Consider the following 24,983-nt stretch of genomic DNA (forward strand, 5'->3'; position numbering starts at 1 on the left):
GCTGGTGGAATGGGCGGTCATGTGTCAGATGAAATTTAACGGAGAAAAGTGCAAAGTTATAAATTTTGGTAGGAAGAATGAGGAGAGGCAATATACACTAAAGGGTACAATTCTAAATGGGGTGCAGGAACAGAGAGACCTGCAGGTATGTGTGCACAAATCGTTGAAGGTTGCAGGGCAGGTTGAGCAAACGGTTTAAAAAAGCATACGGGATCCTGGGCTTCATAAATAGAGGCATAGAGTTCAAAAGCGTTATGACGAACCTTTAGAAAACAGTGGTTTAGCCTTAACTGGAGTATTGTGTCCAATTCTGGGCACCACACCTTAGGAAGGATGTGAAGGCCTTGGAGAGGGTGCAGAAAAGATTTACAAGAATGCTTCCAGGGATGAGGGACTTCAATTAGGTGGATAGACTGTAGAAGCTGGGGTTGTTCTCCTTAGAGCAGAGAAGGTTGAGAGGAGATTTGATAGAGGTGTTCAAAATCATGAGGGGTCTAGACAGAGTAGATAGAGAGAAGCTGTTCCCATTGGCAGAAGGGTCGAGAACCAGAGGACACAGATTTACGGTGATTGACAGAAGAACCAAAGGCAACATGAGGAAAAACTTTTTTACACAGTGAGTGGTTAGGATCTGGAATTCACCGCCTGAAAGGGTGGTGGAGACAGATTCACTTGTGGCTTTCGGACGGGAATTGGATAAGTACTTGTAAGAAAAGAATTTGTAGAGCTATAGGGAAAGGGTGGGGGAATGGGACTAGCTGAAGTGCTCTTGCAGAGAGCCAGCACATGCACGACGGGCCAAATGGCCTCCTTCTGTACTGTAAAAATTCTATGATTCTATTCTATGGAACCGAAATTGCCCGGTTCTGCACCTCCCTTTAGCGCTGCCATGCACGGAGACCCCTTAGCAGCCCACGGTGACCCCTTTCCGCCCTGCGCCCCAAGAGGGGCCAAAGCCAACCTCGAGGGTCGCGATCCTGAGACTGTGCCCCCTTGTTCTAGACTCTTCAGCCAGGAGAAACAACCTCTCAGCATCTACCCTGTCAATCCCATTCAGAACTTTGTATGTTTTAATGAGATCACCTCTCATTCTTCTAAACTCCTGAGAGGATAGGCCCATTCTACACAATCTCTCATCATAAGACAGCCCTTTCATCCCAGGAATCAATCTAGTGAACCTTCATTGCACCACCTCCAAGGCAAGTATATCCTTCCTTAGATAAGGAGACCAAAACTGTGCACAGTACTCGAGGTATGGTCTCGCCAAGGCCTGTACAATTGTAGCAAGACATCCTTACTCTTATACTTCAACCTCCTTGCAATAATGGATAACATGCCATTTGCTTTCCTTATTGCTTGCTGTACCCGCATGCTAGCTTTCTGTGTTTCTTGCACAAGGACACCCAAATCTCTCTGAACACTAACATTTAAAAGTTTCTCACCACTTAAAAAATATTCTGTTTTTCTATTCTTCCAAAGTGAATAACCTCACATTTCCCTACATTATTCTCTATTTGCCACATAACTGCCACTTAGTCTATCTATATTCCTTTGCAGACGCTTTGTGTTCTCTTCACAGCTTACTGTCCCACCTAGCTTTGTATCATCAGCAAGCATGGATACATTACATGTGGTCCCTTCATCTAGGTCATTAATATAGATTGTAAATAGCTGAGGCCCCAGAACTGATCCTTGCGGCACTCGACTAGTTACGGCCTGCCAACCTGAAAAAGACCCATTTATCCCTACTCTCTGTTTTCTGTCTGTTGACCAATCCTCTATCCAAGTTAATACATTACCTTCAATCCGATGTTCTCTTACCTTGTATAATTACATTTTATGTGGCACCTTATCAGATGCCTTTTGGAAATCCAAATATACTGCATCCACTGGTTCCCCTTTATCTGCCTTGCTAGTTACATCCTCAAAAACTCTATTAAATTTGACAAACACGATTTCCCTTTCATAAAATGATGTTGACTCTGCCTAATCATGTTATGATTTTCTAACTCCCCTGATACCACTTCCTTAACAATAAATTCCAGTATTTTCCCGACTACTGATGTCAGGCTAATTGGCTTATAATTCCCCGTTTTATCTCCCCCTCCTTTCTTGAATAGCGGTGTTACATTTGCTACCTTCCAATCCGTTGGGACCGTTCGAGAATCTAGGGAATTTTGAAAGATCAAAACCAATGCATCCACTATCTCTGCAGCCACCTCTTTTAGAACCCTAGGATGTAGGCCTTCAGATCCAGGGGATTTGTCGGTTTTTAATCCCATTAGTTTCTCTAGTACCTTTTCTCTACTTATATTAATTACATTAAGTTCCTCATCCTCATTAGACCCTTGGCTCCCCATCATTTTAGGTATGCTTTTTGCATCTTCTAGTATAGTCTTAGTCAGTCCCTTGTACCGAGGATGACTTACTTCCACACCAAAAAGGGATGAATTCACAGGTGTTTCAATGAGGGACCTGACAATCTAGGTCCTGAACTACATACTAAAGGGTGCAGGATGCCTGTGCATGGATTCTTTTAACGTGGGGTGGCTGTTGCACACCAGCCACCACACAGGCTTGACAGAGCTATGTCTTGATCCAGTGGCAAGGTTAACCAAGACGACTGGAGACCATGCTGCTGAATCATTCTGTGAAGACGAATAAAAAATATTTGTTTAACATTTCTGCCATTTCCTTATTCCCCATAATAATTTCTCCTGCCTCAGCCTCTAAGGGACCAATGTTTACTTTTGCTACTCTTTTTCTTTTTACATATTTTACATTGTTTTTATATTTCTTGCTAGTTTTCTCTCATAGTCTATTTTTTTTCCTTTTTATCAGTTTTTTTTTCATCTTTTGCAGGTCTCTGAAACTCTCCCAATCCCCAGGCTTATTACCATTCTTCACAACATTATAAGCTTCTTTCAATCTAATGCTATCCTTAAGTTCTTTAGTTAGCTCCTGTGTAGCTTTTGTTTCTCAATGGAATGTATTTTTGTTGGAATTATCAAATATTTATTTTAATGTTAGCCAATGCTTATATCATCGAAGCACTGACCACGCTCGACCAGCTCCGTTGGGCGGGCCACACCGTCTGCATGCCCGCCACGAGACTCCCTAAGCAAGCGCTCTACTCGGAACTCCTACACGGCAAGCGAGCCCCAGGTGGGCAGAGGAAACATTTCAAGGTCACCCTCAAAGCCTCCTTGATAAATTGCAACATTCCGCCGACCATCCTAAGTTCATCATCAAAGAGCGCACCGCTGATCTCCCACAACTCCATCGCACCTCCACGACATTCACTGTAAAAATCAATCACCCACCACGCGGTGCCCCCAACAGCATTTTCTGTCGGCGCCATGGCAACGCCGGCGCCATGGCGGTCCTTCAGTTATGCCCCCAGGTTCGACCGGGCCACCAACAGGCAGTCTGGCACCCCCTCTTTGGTGCCATACCGCTGGCCCGGCCTAAATCTTCCCTGGTGGCCCAGTGGACCGAAGTTACAAAGTGCTGAACGCTCTCTACTTTAAGTGAAGGGTGACGCACACGCGTCATGACATCATCTCCGCTCTGCTGCTGATTGACAGCGGTGGAGACTCCGTCCCGCCTCCACTTCCAACCCTCTAGAGTACTTATTGCCGCACTTCCGCCTCCATTATGACCGACTTCCGGTCGGCTGCAAAACAAAACGCCAAAGAGCTGAATTTAACAAAAGAAGTGACCTCATCCGAAGTGGTGGAATAAACACTTCAGGAGCTGAAGGTGCAACCCGTTTTGGGCGAAGGTAAATTTCGGCCCCTATACTTCCACCCAGTTTGTCCTTTCTATGTCTACAAAGTGTTCCTCATCCCTTTGTATGTAACCAACCTTGTGTCCCTGTTGAACCAGGTCTCCGTGATGCTGATGCTATCATAGCCTCCCTCTCCAGCATGAACCTTCAAGTTTACCAATTTATTCTTAAGAAATTTTCAGATATAACACCGAGAGACCTATATTTTAGCCAGCCCTTGACTTTTACGTTTATTTTATCATTATTTTCTCATATGGTCATATTCTTATACATCATCATCATAGGCAGTCCCTCGAAATCGAGGAAGACTTGCTTCCACTCTAAAAGTGAGTTCTCAGGTGACTGTACGGGAATTACAGTCTCTGTCACAGGTGGGACAGACAATGGTTGAGAGAAGGGGTGGGTGGGGAGTCTGGTTTGCCGCACACTCCTTCCGCTGTCTGCGCTTGATTTCTGCATGCTCTCGGCGATGGGATGCTCTTCCTCCACTTAGGGCAGTCTTAGGGCGCTTTTGGTCTACAGGGTAGTAATGATCCCCACCCTCCTATATGGCTCAGAGACGTGGACCATATACAGTAGACACCTCAAAGCGCTGGAGAAGTACCACCAGCGCGGCATCCACAAGATCCTGCAAATCCACTGGGAGGATAGACGCACCAACGTCAGTGTTCTCGATCAGGCCAACATCCCCAGCATCGAAGCACTGACCACACTTGACCAGTTCCGTTGGGCGGGTCACATCGTCCGTATGCCCGACACGAGACTCCCTAAGCAAGCGCTCTACTCAGAACTCCTACGTGGCAAGCGAGCTCCAGATGGGCAGAGAAAACCTTTCAAGGACACCCTCAAGGCCTCCTTGATAAAGTGCAACATCCCCACCGGCACGTGGGAATCCATTCTTGTACAATGCACACTTAACTGCTGTATCATTGTATTTTGAACGCTGTCTGACAGCATCTGCTCAGTACCATAAAATATAGCTTCTATATCTTTTCTAATTTCATCACTCTTTATTATCACTTCTTACACCTTGCATATTTAAATCCTTTCCCACTCACTTATTTACCTTTTCTTCAAGGACATTGGTACTGGTCTGATTCAGATTAAATCTGTGCCCTCTTTAGAACTTTCCCCTGGCTCGAATGTCCCAGTGTCCTAGGAGTCAGAAACCTTCCTTTCATGTATTAAAATATACAAAATAAAAGCAAAAGACTGCAGATGCTGAAAATCTGAAATAAAAACAGAAATTATTTGATTTTATTTAAAGTATCCAATCCGTTATTCCTACCGTATCCAATGTCTCGAATCACCTTCACATTATTACCCACTCAGTATTGCACTTTAACACAGAGCCTAACCTTGCAAGAACTCCATCCTACTCTTCCCGATGTCACTGGCTCCTTTGTGAACCACAATTTCTGTCAGGTTTCCCTCACTTTTCAGAATGTTATACCTGTAGTTGTAAAGAAAAGTTCAAGAAGTTTCCCACTGGAACAAAGATTAAGGAGGAATTTAATCCAGTTTTTAAAATGATGAAAAATGTTCAAAGGTAAACAGTGTAAGATTGCTTTGACTGATTGGTGAATTGGTAATAAAGAGTATAGATTCTGGATTAGGAAGGAGGGAAGCTAGAAAAAGAATTTCACACAGAAGGCGATTAAAATGTGGAATGCTTTAGCACAAGTGGTTATGAGGCAGAAACTATAATATAATTGGAATGTAGCTGGATAAATCTTTGGGCTCAATTTTCCCCAGTTCTCTGCGCTGTTTTTTTGGCGCGTGCCACTTTTTTTTGGCCTAAATTAAAATATCCAAGTTTCCCCAAAGATTGTGCACCAGCGTAACTCAATTAGTTACGATTTTTTTAAGTTAGTTTTTTTTTTGCGTCATGGGGGCGTAACCTGATGTCTGCGCTAGTTTTTCACATTTATGCAAGTTTGGCCAACTTACATTTTTCCTAGGACGGAATATGTGACCACTCCCAATAAACCTTCTGGGCACTTAAGAAAAACCAGCGCACATTAAAAAATAATTGCAGAAAGGTGCCATTGTCTTCAGGCGAAGTTTTGGCGGAAGTCAAGAACACATTAAATATGCATCATGAAGCTTAATTTTTTCAAACTTAAAACCCAGAAAATGGAAGTCTAATGCAATTCTTTAATTTTGGATTTTTTTCAAAGTGCCATGCCACCACCGAACGTCTCCAAACCAGGCTCAAGGGTCGGAGCGTCGGCCGGCAGATTCGGTCCCTCGCCTGGACGCAAGCTCGGCTTCAAAAGAAGCCCGGTGGGTTGGGAGGGGGCGGGGGGGATGGAAGCCGAACTGACGAGATGAGAACCCTTAGACTATGCAGCAGCATCAAAAGAAGCCCAGGGGGATTGGGGGGTGTTTGCCGAGCCCCTGTGTCCCTGCGAGGGAGTGATTCTGCCAGACGACCCTTGAGCCCGATGAGGAGACAGTGGTGGGGTGGTACTTTGAAAAAAAAATCTAAAATTAAAGATTTGCATTAGACTTTGTTGCCTCAAATGTCCTCAGTTGAATTCCTAGCTTCCCATTCTAAGCAAGACTATTGCGCATGCGCAGACCTGGGTGTGGTCCATACTAGGGCGTCGACCTTGATGAGAGAGAGAACAAAGAAGTTTGTCCTGTTTTGAGCTTCTTGCAAAGGTACAATCTAATCATGGCGGCAATACTGACAATGCCTTACCTCGTGCAAGCCTTCTGCATGATGGTGCTGCGGAGGAGATGATTGATTCGACGTCATCGCATGAGGAACCTCAGAGTACATAGGATGATGGGCAGGAGGCCTTACCCACGTAAGATATATTGAGACAGGCGTTCATTCCTGCACCTGAGTGATGCAGACTGTGCCAAAAGGCTGCGTTTCCGCAAAGAAGTCGTAACCGAGATCTGTGAGTTAGTAAAAGAAGACCTGCAACCTAAAAGCGTTAGGAGGACTGCTTTGTCAGTTGAAGTGAAGGTTACAGTATCTGGATCATTCCAGACCACAACTGGGGATGTGTGTGCCATTTCTCAACATTAAACACATATCTGATTTTGGCAGGTGACTGCTGCACTATATGCCCGGAGGAATTACTACATTAAGTTGCCCATGACCACCCAGACAATACGTGAAAGGGCTGTGGGCTTCTCCAGGATTGCTGGCTTCCCAAAGGTGCAGGGCTGCATTGATTGTACCCATATCGCCTTGCAAACACCTTTGGAGGATTCCGAGATGTACAGGAACAGAAAAAGCTTCCACTCTGTTAATGTGCAGCTCATGTGTGACAACATGCATCGCACCATGTCAGTTGATGCGAGATACCCTGGGAGCACCCATGATGCATTCAACCTACCTGAGAGCAGTATATCTGCCATGTTTCAGCAGCAGCCAGAAGGGTAAAGCTGGCTACTGAGAGACAAAGGGTATGGCCTCACTACCTGGCTCATGCTGCCCCTACGCATAATTCGGACGGCAGCAGACCGGGAATACAACATGTCACCCATTGCGACGCGCAGCATAATAGAGGGGACCATTGGCATCTTGAAACAGCGTTTCCGATGCCTGGACCATTCCGCAGGCTACTTGCAATACTCTCCTGAGATTGTCAGTCAGTTCACTGGCTGCATGCTGCATAACTTAGCCATCATGAGGCAGCAGCAACTGGTAGTAGAAGACCCAGCTGAGGTGAGAGTGGCTGATGATGAGGAGGAAGATGCAGATGATGAGGAGGAGGAGGAGGAGGACGAGGAAGACATGCAACTACCTGAACCTGGAGTACGACGGCGGAGGAGGGCAGGCCATCGTGCCCCTTTAACGATTGCTCGAGCCTTGCGCCAGCAGCTCATCCGTGAACGCTTTGCTGCCTGAAGGCTCAGTGGCAACTATTCCACATGGACCATGTTTACTGTTTGGACCTGTTCCGTAATGTTGTGTTAATGGAACAAATGATGGAAATGATTCTTCTTTACTTCAAAAAGTTGTGTTAATAATGGAACAAATAATGGAAATGATTCAGTTATAATTTAAAACATATTTTATTCAAAAGTTTAACAAACACTTGTTTGTACTTAACTTAACTTTAATAAAAATATTTTTGTATCAAACATTAAAGTTTTCAGTTAAGATCACTTAAAAACTTGACCACTTACAAACTTTTAAACTTGTAAATTTACATAACTTACAAAAATTTTTAATTTAAAAACAGTTACACCAGTAACAACAATAATAACAACAACAACAATAACAACATCATCATCATAGGCAGTCCCTCGAAGCGAGGATGACTTGCTTCCACGCCAAAAAGGGATGAGTTCACAGGTGTTTCAATGAAGGACCTAATATTCCCGATCCCAAACTACACCTTGAAAGGTGGAAGATGCCTGTGCGTGGATTTTTTTAATGTGTGGTGGCCGTTGCACACCAGCCACCCCACTTGACAGAGCTAGGTCTTGGTCCAGTGGCAAGGATTACCCAAGACAACTGGAGACCTGCTCTGCTGCATGGGCCTAGTGCACGCACATGTCGCAGTGTGGGCTGGCCCGTGCTGCCCCTGGGCCCTCGCCTCTTCTGGCCCCGAACTCACGCCTCTCCCAGGTCCCAATCACATCCCTCTACATTTTCTCACCGCTCCCTCGCCACTCCTGCTGTACCTGCCCACGTTCCAATCACCAACCTGGACTTTGATGACGTCCCTCTTTGCTGCCATTGCCCTTCTGCATGAGCCCGCGCTGTACCTTGAAGCGGCGGCCCCACCACACTGTCCGGGGCCGCCGCTAGCCACTCCTTTTATGGCCCCGACCTGCCGCTGATGGTCTCTCGCAGGTCGGGGTCGCCACGCAACAACAACAATAACAACAGCAGCAGCAAAGAAAGGCTGCACCCATCTCTCCTCCACCTTATTCTAACGCCAATACCCACTGCGTTTGGTCTTGTTGACTCCACCCCTGCAGGCGGTGGTGGAGCATTTCTCAGGTTGGTACCAAGCTCTTATGCTTTCAAACATCTCAGGTAATGCGCACTTCTTGATGGGAGGGGGCAGCGGTGGGGGCAGGCGGTAATGTGGAAGGCCCGGCTTGGGCCTCTTCAGAGGCTGGTCTGGGGATTGGAGTGGGAGTGGCAGTTGATTCTGTCAATGGGTGCGGGGTCTGGGTGTGTTCCCTTATTGCAACAGCTAACTCCAACATTCCCTCCCTCATGTGCCCTGACAATGTCTCAACTACCTCCAACATTCCGTTCCTCATGTTCACCAACAGTGTTTCAACTACCTGCAACATTCCCTCCCTCATGTTCACTGACAGCACATCAGTTACTTGCGACATTCCCTCCCTCATGTGCACCGACGTTGTATCAGCTGCCTGCAACATTCCCTCCCTCATGTTCCCAGACAGTGTTTCCATTTCTCGTGAGAGTGTTGTTACTGCTCCCAACAGTGCCGATACCTCATCACACACCCCATTGATGGTGTCCAGGAGTGACCATGTAAGGTCAATGCTCTCTGCACTCATTGCCATCATGTGAACCACATCTGTTAGATCCTGCACCTCAGGAGAGTGCTGTCAGCTCTCCTTCCCCTCCTCACCCTGGGTATGCCTCGCTGCATCCCACTGGGACCCGCAGCCTCGGACTGTGAGAAACCATAGAATGTCCCAACACTCGTACCACTCAGGAAAGGGCCTGGCACCTCCTCCAGAGTGAGTACAACAGCGTGGGCTTCATCCATCACCTCCCCCTCCCCCTCACCCTCATGCTCTTGGTCTGGAAGATGGGATTGGAAGATTTCTCCTCGTCCGCATCTGAATCTTCTACTGCATCAACTTCAGCCTCGCCAGGCTTGGCCTCAAGTTCTGCAAAATATAACAGAACAGACAAATGGTTAGCAGCAAAGGAGGGGGCAGGATGGCATAAGTAGGCACACACAGCACAGGCAGCAGGCTGATTTGAAGGACCACGATGAATGATAGCACATTGCATCAACCAAAGCGTAGCTGACGGAGACATCCCCATGAACGGAAGCATGGCTAGCCCGCGCAGTACTTAACATTTAGGAAAGCCAGACAGCAGGAAATTGGAATTAGAATAGTCTGGCATAACTATGATGGGCCAAGTGGCCTTCTTCTGTGCTGCAATTTCCATGATTCAATGAAGACTGTTTTGAGATGTTACGTTGACATGATAAGGTGCTCTATAAGTACAAGCTAGCTGCTGGGGAAAGTTTACACAGTGATGCACAGCTTCAGTTCAATTACAAATGAGTTCCTAATCTCCATTACATTACTGTGGGTGGGCTAGGTGATAATGGATTTAATGAGAGGGAGACTCATTCCATGCTGCTCTTGTGGGCCCACTTTGTGACCGCTTCAGAATGGAATGGGCAGAATCTGGACAGTAAGATATTCAATTGTGGAGACCGTTCTGATCAATCCAAATACTCATGCCATTCCTGTCAGTGGAAGACCAAGAATCAATCGTGGAACCTTCTCCATCTGTATGGCTCAAAATCGCAACATAGGTACATTTGGCTATAAGGCATCATTAACATGTTTTCTAAGAAATATACAACATAACTCCACCCCCAATTCCAAGTGGCTGAAGGTGAAATGGAGTATCCTGGTTTTCTAAAAGTACAACTGCAGGAGAAAAAATAAATTATGAAAACGTAAAAGTTTGCAATCTCGTTCCTGTTTTATGCTGTACAATTATTGAAAGTATTATATAATATATATGTGTATGTGCTTCATATATATATACATGTAAAATAAATCCCATGTATATTATTTTCATACCGTTTAATGTTCATATTCACTCTTTTACACAGGGGAGTAAGGAGAGATACCACTGGCAGAGTCACAATGTCAAACAGAGTGGAGTGGATGACATGGTTCTTCTTTCTAAAATCACAGAGGAAGCGATCGTGGAAAATCTTAAGAAACGCTACTTGGATGATTACATTTTTGTATCCTTTCAGTTCAGTCGAACATTTAAAGCACTTTTACAAACTATTGACAGTCGTGAACAACTGTGTTGAGGGTTGTAAAAAGGCTGCCAGGTAGAGCACATTGGTGGCAGATGCAATGTAAAAAATTGTAAAGTATATTTTTGAAGTAAGAATAGGGAGAGGAAAGGCACCTTGAATGGTAAGATTTTAAATGCAGTACAGAAGCTACTTGTTGGACTGCTTTTTTGCTCATTTTTGTTTTGTTGCTTTAAACATCAGATTACACACACACTCAGTTGTAGTAATGGCAGGAGCAGGTCTTTATTTAAACTTCATATGACACAAAAACCAGTTTGAAAGTTACTGAGACATAGGCCGATTTTCAGCACCTCACCGTCCGTTGCCATCCGCTGCCGCCCACTCCCGCCGACATTCCTCCTGAAGATCCGCCCAGTGCCACTTTCGTGGTGGCCTGAAACGGGCGGGAGGAGAGAGCCACTGAGAACCGCCCGCTGACATCAGCGGACGGCCGAATGGTGCAACTGAGCTCCCGCCGGCCGAGCTCCCAGATTCCTGTGGGCGGGAGTCGGCGGGACAACGGGGGTGGACCGCTGGCTAGAGGCTGGTCTGTCCCCGACGTTGAGTATGAAGAGCCTGAAAAAAAGTTAGTGAACACTTTAATACTTTTTCTCAACAGCGACTTACCTGGATGGGGTCCCCTGAAGGTCTTCGGATACTTTTTTTATATTTTGCTGTTGTTTTGTTTTTCAGGTCTTCGACCCTCCATGGGCACGACTCCATTCTCAGTGGCACTTGGGCGGCAAGCGCCTCTGACGCCGAGAATGCAACCTCCCGCCCACTGCCACCCAGAAGGTCGGTAGGCGGCATATGGCTTCCATTTAATTTGCCACCTACCGACCTTAGAGGGACCTTCTTCATGAATATCCTGCCCAAAGTACCGTCCGGTACCTCGGCGGCCACCAGTGGCACTTTGGGCGGCAGGCGGGCGGGCGGAGACCTTGCTGAAAATCGGCCCCATACACTTTGATTCCAATGTATGCTCCCTGCCCTTGAGACATACACCGCAATTCTCGTGTGTACTGCTAAAAGTTAAACAAAATTTGGTCTTTTATTTTTATATTTCATACATACTATCAGTAAATCATGGTACATCAAAGGTACATAAAAATACTTACAGAATGACAATGTAAACTGAACAACCAGCCGCTCAACTTCCTGAAATTGGGTTATTGCCACAATGCACTCTTACATTTTAATACTATAACACAGGCGACCAAATTGACACATTGAATATGGTTGAATGACTCTCATACCGTCGAGCATCTTCTTTCCTGTCAAGACATCCTCTGATTTGATCTCGGACCCAATTTACAACCCATGCTCATCAGGAAGCTGCTTGAACTTTTAACCCAGTATGTGTTATTTCACAGACTACGCAGAGAGCGAGGTATTCGGGTCATATGGACTTTCGCTCCCACATTCCCCCAATCCTTCTCTTTGTCTCTCTGCCAGGCATTATCTGGATAACATTTGTATCGTCATTTTAGCTCGTTCAACAGCATTGTCCAGTTGTAGTCCTTTTTTCGGACATGCCATCCATAATAAATCAAAATTACCAACACAATTAACTGAAACAGCATCAGCATAAGAACTGGGTGTATCATTGTGTTCATCACACCAGTTGCTGTCGGGCTCTATCCAAACAATATCTCCCACCAGCTTACGTCCAATCTGATCCAAAGTCATGCGAATGAGAGGTGACCTTATCGAAACGTATAAGATTATGAGGGGGCTTGACAAAGTGGATGCAGAGAGGATGTTTCCACTGATGGGGAAGACTAGAACTAGAGGCCATGATCTTAGAATAAGGGGTCGCTCATTTAAAACAGAGATGGGAAGAAATTTCTTCTCTCACAGGATTGTAAATCTGTGGAATTCGCTGCCTCAGAGAGCTGTGGAAGCTGGGACATTGAATAAATTTCAGACAGAAATAGAGAGTTTCTTAAACGATAAGGGGATAAGGGGTTACGGGGAGCAGGCGGGGAAGTGGAGCTGAGTCTATGATCAGATCAGCCATGATCTTATTGAATGGCGGAGCAGGCTTGAGGGGCCTTATGGCCTACTCCTGCTCCTATTTTTTATGTTCTTATTATGTTCTTATTCTCAATTTCAGCAGTGTGATGGTTAATCTCCACAACAATCGCTTGATTCAAACTCCGTAACTGTTGAAAACCTGTACTCTATTTCCGCATCTCCTTCTTCCAAATAGCAGCACGATTAGGGTCAAAGTAGGGTTGCTGCAGACACAGATGCTCAGGATGCCATGTTAAAGTCCACTGGTCTGTGATCACTTTGTGCCGATAGAAATGTAAATTACCACACTCTACAATTAAAAGAGATTGGTTAGAACAGTAAGATCCAACTTCCAGATGCATATATATCTGTAGCTGGTTATTAGTAACAGCAAAACCGTTACAAGGACACACATTATGTACACACAATCGCCCAAACCCCGTATTGACAATTGTACATTTGTTTAACCGCCGAACCTCAGCATTGCATTAATGAGATCGTTCCATACAAGACATTAAATTACCATTGCCCTGATGGTATTATCACACTTACTTGTCGTGAAACTTTCAACAAAATCTCAGATCAATTTCAGAGTAGTTCCCAGTAGCTTCGTTATATAGAGCGTACATCTCTCATTATGACATTGTCACTGAGATAACCAAAATTTACAATGGGAAATGCACTCGTTGAGTGCCATTACGTGGCTAAAGGGCCACAAGTAAACAACCATCAAACTGACAATCCCCCAAGTGAGCCTTAACCCATTCAGGCCCAAATGGTCCCAGGGCTGTTCGAGCCAAGTCCAGTTGCCAATTCTGATGGAATAAAGCTCGCATAATATTCCTTACTAATTCGTTCAGATTAAATTGTAAATTTTGGCAAAGACTAGCCCACGCTGCCTTACTTAACCACTGCAGTGTTAAATTCCCTAATGCCATCAGGACTGAGTGGGTATGCCGGTTGAAATTAATTGAGGCATTAGTTAGGATCTTCCAGTCCTCAGTTATCAGAATCTCATGTGCCCATCCCTTTCTTTAAGCCTGAGTCATCGCCAGTAGTTTATTCCTAAAACCTTCAACATCCATTGAATTTAATAACCCAGTGCCGACCCCTATGGATTCCAAGATAGTATCAAACAATTTCCTGTTTTGTTGGTGCCAAGAGGTGAACCACGCTTTCTGAAAAGACACCTCATTTTTAATGTAATCAGAGCATTCTGGGAACGACTGAGCAACCGTGATACAATTGGGGAAACATTTTTAAGTGGTCATTCTTAACTGAGCATCTAGGGTGATTAAGCTGTACCTGCAGAGGGCCAGCTGGCTGCCACACAGCTTGATCGCTCACCCCGAAGATTATTATTCACCCAATCCATCCGATACATTGTGGGAATGTGTTCAATGTCAATTGACCGATGCCCAACCAGGATCGTGGAATACTTGCAATTGACACCGTAATGGAGTTGGAAGTCATACACCTGCCCCTTCTCCCGAAAGGCCCTGTGCCATGGCAGAACGAGAATCAGATTATACACAACAAAATTTACCATGGAGCATTGTCCGATCCATCCCATTTAGAGTTCGAGCTGGACCAAGCTGACACTCTCAGACCAGCTCCATGTCACATTTACGGGATGTCCCAGGGAGACACTAAGCGTCAGGTTGCTCGTCGAGACATTTCATCCGTCCGGAGGGGTAGTGCACTTGTAACTCAAATGTCCCAACATCGCCCACAGCCCTTACCATCAGTTCACACACCATTATCATCATCATCATCATAATCGAAATCGAGAAAGACTTGCTTCCACTCTAAAAGTGAGTTCTCAGGTGGCTGTACAGTCCAATACGGGAATTACAGTCTCTGTAAGACGGTGGTTGAAGGAAAGAGTGGGTGGGGAGTCTGGTTTGCCACATGCTCCTTCCGCTGCCTGCGCTTGTTTTCTGCATGCTCTCGGCGACGAGACTCAAGGTGCTCAGTGCCCTCCAGGATGCTCTTCCTCCACTTTGGGCGGTCTTGGGCCAGCTATTCCCAGGTGCCGGTAGGAATGTTGCACTTTATCAAGGAGGCTTTGAGGGTGTCCTTGAAACATTTACTCTGCCCACCTGGGGCTCGCTTGCCATGTAGGAGTTCCAAATAGAGCGCTTGCTTAGGGTTGGGCATGCAGACAGTGTGGCCCGCCCAATGGAGCTGGTCGAGTGTGGTCAGTGCTTTGATGCTGAGGATGTTGGCCTGAGCGAGAACACTGACGTTGGTGCGTCTATCCTCCCAGTGGATTTGCAGGATCTTGCGGAGGCAGCACTGGTAGTACTTCTCCAGCGCTTTGAGATGTCTGCTGTATATAGTCCACATCTGCAAGCCATATAAATGGTGAGAATAGATGTTGGGTCTAGAAAGCACAGGAGATCCAGCAGCTGGCCGACAACCATGACGTGCGAGGATTCTTCAGTGCAGTCAAGACCATCTACGGCCCAAGCACCCAAGGCCCCACCCGACTGCTGACCAAGAACCGAGAGGCACTCATTAAGGATACCAAGGCAGTCAGAGCCCGCTGAGAGGAACAACTTGAAGATCTCCTTAACCCCCCCACCGTATCATAGTTCTCGATCCTGAAAGGCTAAACATGTAACAGCAAAAACACATTACCCAACATTATCTGCCACCCCACATCATTCGCGACATTAATCTGCATGCTCCACTGTTTTCCAAAAAAATTTCAGTTGCATCGCATGTTTCCAAACAAATGCGTACCCATCCAGATCAAATACACAGAGGAACTCAATTTATCGATTATTCTTGGGGAATTTTTGCCTCTTCCTATCTTTGATCACCATAACCTGATCACCGACCTGATAAGCACGAAGGTCAGCCTTTTGATCAAATTCCTTTTTTATGCGAGCTGCCTGCTCAGCACCAATGTGTCCTGCCGAGCCATTAACCAAATGTAGGTGCCTCTGGAGCGAGGTGACCCACTCCTCTGTCACGAGGGTAGATGTCAGGCTCGGCTCCATGGGTACAAACAGGTTCTCCCACATTGGCATGGATCGGCCAAACAAGGTCTCGTATGGTGATGCCCCAATCATTCGATTCACCCAGGACCTCACCCACATGAATACAAATAGCAAAAGATTAACCCAATCTCCTCCAGCACGATCGCATACTTTGGATAACTCAACTTTAAGAGTGCGATTCATGCGTTCCACCATCCCAGCGGCCTGGGGATGATATGGAATATGAAATTGCTATGGAATCCCCAGGAATTCGTTTAACTCCTTGAACACTTCCCTGACAAAGGCTGGGCCATTGGCCGAGTCAATCACCTGTGGCAATCCCCACCGCGCAAAGATTTCCTGCACGAATACCCGAGCAGTTGTGGCACTGGTCTGGTTGGCCATAGGAAATGCCTCCACCCACCGAGTGAATGCGTCCATCACTACCAACTTCAGGGAGAGGTCCGACAAAATCAATCTGAATCTGTTCCCACGAGCCCCTGCAAACTTGCCGCAATAACACTCCCCTTGATTTGTAGCGTGTGGGATTCACCAGGCGAATTTCATTAACAGTGAAACTGCCTCCTCTACTTTTCGGTGTCCCCCAACTAGTGAGCCATGTATCCATGACATGAGAGGTCTCCTAACCGGTTCAGGAACCAACCACACCCACTGGCCCTCCTTGACTTCTACCACAACCCTATCATGCATTACCTGTGTTTTCCTACCCCATAGGATCCCTGGGCCCTTAGAGAGAGGCGCTATCTCTGGATCGCAGTGTTGCATATCTCCCAACCGATTATACTCTGCTGTTGCAGACATTCCCCTGTTTTGCACGATTAAGGTTGATACTGCTTTATTCCAGCCCATTGAAGTCTCTTTTGGACATCATGGACCCTCGATAGCTGCTGTTTTGGCTTTCTTATCAACCACCACATTCCCCAATGTCAGAATGGACCCCCGATTCCATTTATTCATGTGTGCTTTAACCATAGCCATTTGGATTTTTCCACCTTTGCTAATGGCTGTGTCATGTAAAACTTTCCATAACTGTTTATGCTTAATGTCTGACCCATCGGTTGCAATAAAGCCATTGCGAGCCCACTGCTCTAAAGTGAGTGGAGCCTCCTTGAACACATAATCTGAATCTACAACAACCCTAATATCTTGATTAGTGTCAAAGACCAGGGCCATTAGTTCCACAGCCTGTGCGCCCCCATTTTTAACTCTGCTGGACCTGGCCCTTTGTAATAAGAGCACCTGCAAACCCCATGTGACAGCTACTGTCCTGAATAAAAAAACTACCATCTAATACCCAGGCCGTTTCCGCTTTGCCTGCACCACCCGCTACAAACACTGGATGTGCTGCAGAGGCTTCAGATTCATGCGGCTCACCCAACATAAGCAGGCCCACAACCTCCAAACGTAAAATTAGCAGACAGGAGAGTGCACATCCATGACAGAATCCGTACGCTGGAAACAGCACTCAAATGAATTTCATCAACTGTAGAGCACAAAATGTCGGATTGATCCCCAGTCAGGTATTTGATTTTGCCAATACTCCAATGACTAGCCAACGTGGTTTTTTCACAAGGGTCGAATTTAATCTCCGGGGACTGCGATAGCCTACTCAAGTAGGCGACCAGGCACTCCTGAAATCCCACACAACGACGGCTGCGATAGTCAGATCAGAGGCCAAGAATAAATTATAAAGGGCTTGTGCATGTCTGGGACAATTAGTGCACTACCGAGCAACTGTTTCAAATGTGTTACAGCAGCAGTCTACTCCTCCGTCCATTTAAAAGAGGAGCTGCACAACAACTGTCGGAGCGGCTCAGTGATTCATGCGTAGTCGGGCACAAACTCTCTACAAAACCCCGTGAGTCCCAAGAAGGATTGCACCGTCTTATGGTCAGTGGGGAGGGGTAATTTTAACAGTTGGCTTACTTGATCCTGCGCAATGGACTTCCCCTCGATCCCCAACTGAATGCCCAGATAAACAACCCATGGTTTGCACAGTTGAGCTTTACTGGGATTACATGGTAAACCTTCCTCTAACAATGTCTGGAGTACACCCCAGACTTCAATCTTGTGTTGCTCCACAGACGAAGACTGGATCAATATGTCATCCACATACTGAATGCTTCAATACCTAAAGGGAATCCGGTCTAAACCACGTTTCACTGCCGCGAGAAAGATCGCAGGCGCATCACAGTATCCCTGTGGCAAAACCTTCCAGCAGTACTGCACTCCAGCCATGGTAAAGGCAGTGTGATACTGACTGTCTGGATGTAAGGGGGCGAAGGGGGACCAAAAGCCATTAGCGCTGTCCAGAACCGTGAACCATTTAGACACTGGATCCAAACGCGCCATCATTTCAGGAAAAGCCGCAACCACCAGTGCCACCCGGTTGGAAACTTTGTTTAGTTCCCGATAATCCACAGTGAAACACCCATCAGGATTTTGAACAGGCCGTACGAGCGATGAACATGGGGAGCTAGGAGTTCAAATCAAGCCTTCATCTAAAAGTCCCTGTATGGTGTCAGTAATTGCTCCCCGCGCATCTGGAGGAATGGGGTACTGTCTACTGTCCCTCCAGGACCATCTCAACTTTCATTCGTCCACCGGCCAAGGAGTGGGGTGCCCATACTGCCAACAAAGGGTCCCCAATCCGTGGGGAGAGAGGGTGGTTCCTTTGGACGCACCGGCTTAACGGGACCAACCGCATTAGCCATTAACACTGTAACCAGCTAATTTCCTGACTCTGTTCCCCACTGCTGCATATTTGCCAGATCAACAATTGCTCCTAACTGTAAGGGTCGGTGTCCCCAGTAAAGATCGTATGGAATTCTGCGATGGTAATCGTCCACACTCACCTACAACTAACCTATTCCCTATTTGAATAGCAACATTATGCATAATGGGAATGACGTCTGGGACACCAGTGGCACCCTGAATGGTTGTAACCGTAGATAGGGGAACAGAAGTCTCCACAAATGTAAACGGGGACCCTGTATCAATCAAAAATATTTCCCGCTGCCCTTCCACACATGTCTCGATAAGGTGACGGCCACCCCTATCCTGAAGTAAGGGTCCTAAAGGAACGATGTGGTTGAGGCGTGGCATCCCTATAACAATTCTCCCTCACTTGCGGAATCTACCCCTAACCTTCCCAACTGAATCGAAATATCATTCCTGTCTGTGACTTGCTTCCTTTTCCTGATTCTTCAACTTTTCTTTTAACTTTTCTAATTCTTTAGCTAGTGTATCCCTGTCCTCTATCAACTGACGGGTCGGGATCCAGGCACCACCTGGTCCTGCTCCTTTCATGTGACTCCTCCTGGGATTTATCCACTCGGGCCCTTCTGCCTTGCATCGCTGTAACCCCTGCCTCACTTCCATAACTGGGATACCTGCAGCTCTCTGATACAAGCTTTCTACCTTTGCCAACCATTTATCAAACTCTTGTCCTCGCCCCAGGCTACTGAAGGGGGTAGAAGAGTCAAAATAATCTCTCTATATGTATCATTCCCATAACGACTGATATCAATCCAATTAATTCCCAAGCTTTTACACAACTGGAATATACGTTCCCCTGCTTCCCTGGGCCCTACCCCTGGTAATAATGCAAGCAGCTTTATCAACTGTGGCCCTGAGTGAGCACCAAAGATTGCAGCTATTATTCTACCTAGCAGGGGCCTGGGATTTGTTTCAAAACCTACCACCTTTCCCTGGTGATTCCCTAAAGCTCGCAGAATCATGTGAACCCTTGGTTTCTCTGATATGTTCCCTGACTGCCACCATCCCAGAATATTACACCACCATTGGGCAAACTTAAGATCCTGAAGCGGTGCAGGTCCCACTTCACCAAGGATAGCTCTCATGTCCTGTAACTTTACCCCTCCTCGCTCATACCAGGAATCCCCACAACCATTAAAGGTAGTCTTTTCTTCATGAGCTCCATAAGGAGTGGAAGATTTGATCCTGCTCTCGCCTTGTCTGCCCAAACGTGCTTCCCCCACTCTCCGCAGTACCAGAAGGTCGTGTGTAAGGTTGCGGTGTGTGAAGCTCCTGAGGAACTGAAGAGGCATTGAACTGCTCCGCCTCTGTACCTAATGTTGCCGTGCGAACCACACGGGTTTGAGGCTCCGAAGTCGGAGAAGACAAAGGAAGAGCGGAAAGGAACGGTGGGCATTCTCTGGCCCTTAATTCCCTTTCAACTCTTGGACCAGGGGAATCCTCCGAATACTACCAGGCTTCATCAATTGCTGTCTCCACTGGGCAAGCTAATACCATCGCCTGCTGCCCTCCCATCTCCTTCACAGGATGCTGGGCGGTAGGGGCCCCTCTAACTATTATACCCATTTTTGCATTCTGCAGTTTAAATATTCCTTGCTTTAGATCTTATGGTTCTATTTATCAGCAAGATGCTGAGAACAGCCCTGGCTGCTCTGAGCACCTGAAATTGCCAGTTTTCTACTTCTTTTCAAGCTGCTGTTAGCTGCTCTGTGAGTTCTGAGACTTCTCTATCTCTAGCCTCAGCCCCTTCTCCTAACTTTTGAATCTCCAGCATTAGACGCTGTAACATTAACGCTTTTTTCTTTCCATCACTTTTTAACCCTCACACTTTAATCTTTTTTAACTGGACAATCTCCAATAAGGACTACCGTGTCTCTCTCCATCCCCTTGTCATTGTTTCCTACTCTATCCCATAAGGTTCCTCTTTAGACTCAATCCATTAATTAAGAAATGATCGGACCTCATTTGGAATTTTCCCTGATCCTCCCATTGCTAACTGAAGATCCCTTTAAGTCACGACAACTAAGAGAATACTCATCCCCCGAACTGATGTGTGGGAAGCACTTCTTCGAACCGACTTTGATTTTAACTAACTCAGCCACTGAAATTTGGAAAAATCACGTCGGGGTCACCAGATATTGGACTGCTTTCTTGCTCTTTTTTGTTTCAAACATCAGATTATACACACACTCAGTTGTAGTAATGGCAGGATCAGGGCTTTATTTAAACTTCATACTACACAAAAACCCGTATGATAGTTACTGAGACATGCACTTTGATGCCATTGTATGCTCCCTGCTCTTGAGACACACACCCCAATTCTAGTGTATGTTGCTAACACAGTGTTCATTCACATCACTTAAACAAAATCAGGTATTTGACCTCTATATTCCATGCATACTATCAATAAAGGTACATCAAAGGTACATACAAATACTAACAGAATGATAATGTAAACTAAACAACTAGTCACTCAACCTCCTGAAATTGGTTTATTGCCGCAATCGACTCTTGCCAGGCATTTTATTACTATAACACACAGGTGACCAAATTGACACATTCGAATATGACTGAATGACTCTCACCTTCTAGCATCTATTTTCCTCTGCTTTGATCTCTAACCCAATTTACAACCCATGCTCATCAGAAAGTTGCTTGAACTTTTAACCCAGCATGTGTTATCTCACAGACTTTGCAGAATGCGCGGTATTCAGGTAATACAGTATTTTGCTCCCACTCTACTCATTTTAACTCCTCTGTTAAAATAGTACAGCGCGTAATTTGCTTTGAGCATATTAGGCATTTGTACGATAACATCGGAGGGTACTTTATACCCATTGCCCATTCAATATGTCAGACATATTATGATTAAAGTTTACAAGAATCCAAAGTAGAATATGGAATTTGTTTAAAAAATAACAAACAGGAAGACTTGGTAAAGATGTATTTTACATTTGAAGCAAGTTTTGAGAGGAGTCCTTCACAAATGAGCGCTCGTACAGCTGCTATTTCTTATCTAACTAAATGAACTGAATACCAAAACCAACTGTAAGCTGGTCAAATTTGCTGATACTAAACTGGGAAGAACAGTTGAGATAGAGGATGCTCTGAAAAATCTGCAAATAGGTGTAGATTGTCAATGGGCAGACAATTGGCAAATGAAATGTAACACTGATGAATTTAAGGTAGTGTACATAGGCACAAATGTGGCCATAAGAATACAATGAATGGAATTGAACTAATACAGGAAGATTTAAAATGGGAAATAAAAACAGAAAGTGCTGGAAATACTCAGCAAGTCAAGCAGCATCTGTGGCGCAAGAAACCGAGTTAACAGCCGGAATTTTCCCATGGCCATGCATGCGGGATTAGAGGCGGGTCGGGTGTGAAAGTTGAAATAAAGCGGAGCGGGTTGTGATCCCGCCCCCTCGCACCTTTTACTCGGGCGTGTTTGCCAGTGTGGCTGCATCCCGAATGGCAGAGGTGGCCAACCTAATTTAAATCATTATTAGGTAGTTGACAAGCCCTGAAGTGCCTTTTTAATCCTACCTTTCCAATTTCACTGCATGGAACTCATTGCTGCACAGCACAGAAAGCACAATAAATACTCACACCTGACACCTGGTTACCTTACCAAGGCTGATGCTGTTGCTGAGTGCATTGTCAACACAGATTTAGCTTTCTAGTGGTTGCACGTGTTTTCAGCAAATTCGGGAACCACTGTCATCACATTGCTACTATCGATCAAACCAATGACAGATTGCCTCTCTCATCTCTACTTGACCTGCCTTCTGTTACATCAGCACGGATGCCATTTGTACTGTCTCACCTTGATCTCAGAATCGGACCACAATGAGCTCCAACACCAGCAGCACCAGGCACACAAGCGGCACCCACAACAACACCACCAACCCTCCCCTCAAAGACCTGATGCTCGACAGGACAGAGGGCATCAATGCAGGGCTGCACTGCACCTGAGGCAATATCCCCAACACAGGGTATACAGGCAAAGGATGAGCTTTCTCAACATGACTGAGTAACAGTGCCAAAGGAGGCTCAGGCTATCGCGCCAGGTCACGCAGACATTTGCAGTTTGTTGGAGCAAGACCTGCAGCCCAGAGGAGCAGGTGGACACGCCTTACCACTGGCTGTCAAAGTCACCAGCACTCTCAACTTCTTCGCCTCAGGCTCCTTCAAGGAATCTGCCGGAGACATTTGCGGCATCTCATAGTCAGCTGCCTACAGATGCATCACACAGGTCACAGATGCCCTGTTTGACAAGTCAGTCAATTATATCAACTTTGCCACTGATGACACCAATGTTACTGAATGGGTGCTCGGCTTTGCCACTCTAGCTGGCTTTCCATGGGTGCAGGGTGTCATCAACTGCACATGTGTAGCCATTAGGGCACCCCCACATCACCCAGGAGTGTTTGTGAACCGCAAGGGCTTCCACTCCCTCAATGTGCAGCTGGTCTGCAACCATAGGAAAATCATCATTATGTGTGCGCCAGATTCCCTGGCAGCTGCCATGACTCTTTTGTCCTGCACCAGTCCACCCTCCCTTAGCTCTTTGCACCTCCAGACAGACTTTCCGGCTGGCTACTTGGAGATAAAGGCTGATGACATTGCTCATGAAACCCTTGAAGAGGGCAAGTACCCGAGAGAGATATAATGAAAGCCACATGCCAACCAGATGTGTCATAGAGCAGACAATAGGGATGCTGAAAATGCAATTCAGATGCCTTGACAAATCTGGAGGAGCCCTTCAGTATGCACCAACCAGGGTTTCCAAAATCGTCATGGTCTGCTGTGCCCTGCACAACATAGCGCAGCAGCGAGGCTCAGCACTGAATGAGGAGCAAGGCTCTGAGTGCACGGCCTTTTCAGCTCATGTTGGAGATGTACTTCCTCCTCCAGCTGCTCTGTGACTCCAGATACTTCCAGCGTGACCTCCTCTGCTGCAGTTAATGTCACCAATGATGGAGGGCTACCTTTGGTTCGCTCCCTCTCCCTCTTATTGTGGGATCTATTCACCTGCAAGGAGGGATAGAAGAGAAGTTTGAGTGAGAGTGATGGAATGAGTATAAGGAATGGATGGGTTACATCTTTAGAGGGTGACTATGATGGAGTGGGGTGCCAATGCCAAATGGCCTTCTTGTGTTTTGTTAGTTGGTATGATTGCATTAGGGTGAGGGTGAGTGTGAGGGGTCATTAGTCAGATGGGGATGTGATAATGTAGATAGAGAGAGAGCGATGGGTGGACATGCAAGGTATGTTGGTGTGAGCAATGATGGGCAGGAGTAGGCTTGGGAAGGCCGAGTGATGGGGATATGATGAGAGGCATAGGAAGATGAAGTTGAGTGTGACTTTGTACTCACCTTTCCTGATCTAATGAGATCATTGAAGCATTGCTGACACTGCACCCAGGTCCTCCTGACAACATCCCTGCTGTTAATCTCCTCGGCAATTTGGAACCAAGCTCATTTTGTCTACTGGGGAGGTCTCTTCGTCCAATCAGAAAGGAAGAGGACCTCCCTGCGTGCTCTCAGTCCCTCCACAAGCATATGGAGGGAGTCAGCTGAGAACCTGGGTGCAGCCCTCTGCCTCTGTGCAGTCATCTTTCCAAGACTGAGCAACACTCAAATGCTCCAACATAGTGCCTGCACAAACCTAGATGATCCTACAAATGCAATATGGCCAAGTCTCCTTTAAATATCCTGGCTAGAAATGAGACATAGAAACATAGAAAATAGGTGCAGGAGCAGGCCAGTCGGCCCTTCGAGCCTGCACCGCCATTCAATATGATCATAGCTGATCATGCAACCTCAGTACCCCACCCCTGCCTTCTCTCTATACCCCCTGATCCATTTAGCTGTAAGGGTCACATCTAACTCCCTTTTGAATATATCCAATGAACTGGCCTCAACAACTTTCTGTGGCAGAGAATTCCACAGGTTCACAACTCTCTGGGTGAAACTGTTTCTCCTCATTTCAGTCTTATATGGCTTACCCCTTATCTTTAGACTGTGACCCCTGGTTCTGGACTTCCCCAACATCGGGAACATTCTACCTGCATCTAACTTGTCCAGTCCCATCAGAATTTTATAAGTTTCTATGAGATCCCCTCTCATTCTTCTAAATTCCAGTAAGTATAAGCCTAGTCGATCTAGTCTTTTCTCATATGTCAGCCCTGCCATCCCGGGAATTTGTCTGGTGAATTTTCGCTGCACTCCCTCAATAGCAAGCACGTCCTTCCCTAGGTTAGGAGACCAAAACTGCACTCAATACTCAAGGTGTGGTCTCACCAAGGCCCTGTACAACTGCAGTAAGACCTCCCTGCTCCTATACTCAAATCCCCAAATCATCAGACCA

General features: G+C 46.2%; 1 protein-coding gene across 1 annotated transcript in view; it reads left to right on the plus strand.

The window, feature by feature from the left end:
• myo1f (myosin IF) overlaps nt 1–24,983 on the plus strand; it is a 210,045-nt gene that overhangs the window by 42,138 nt on the left and 142,924 nt on the right. The window contains exon 2 of the mRNA XM_070859819.1: nt 10,609–10,746. Within this exon, the coding sequence (XP_070715920.1) occupies nt 10,609–10,746 (138 nt within the window). The remainder of the gene's footprint in view (nt 1–10,608; nt 10,747–24,983) is intronic.

Source organism: Pristiophorus japonicus, chromosome 18 (assembly GCF_044704955.1).
Source record: "Pristiophorus japonicus isolate sPriJap1 chromosome 18, sPriJap1.hap1, whole genome shotgun sequence".
Classification (NCBI taxonomy): Eukaryota; Metazoa; Chordata; class Chondrichthyes; family Pristiophoridae; genus Pristiophorus; species Pristiophorus japonicus.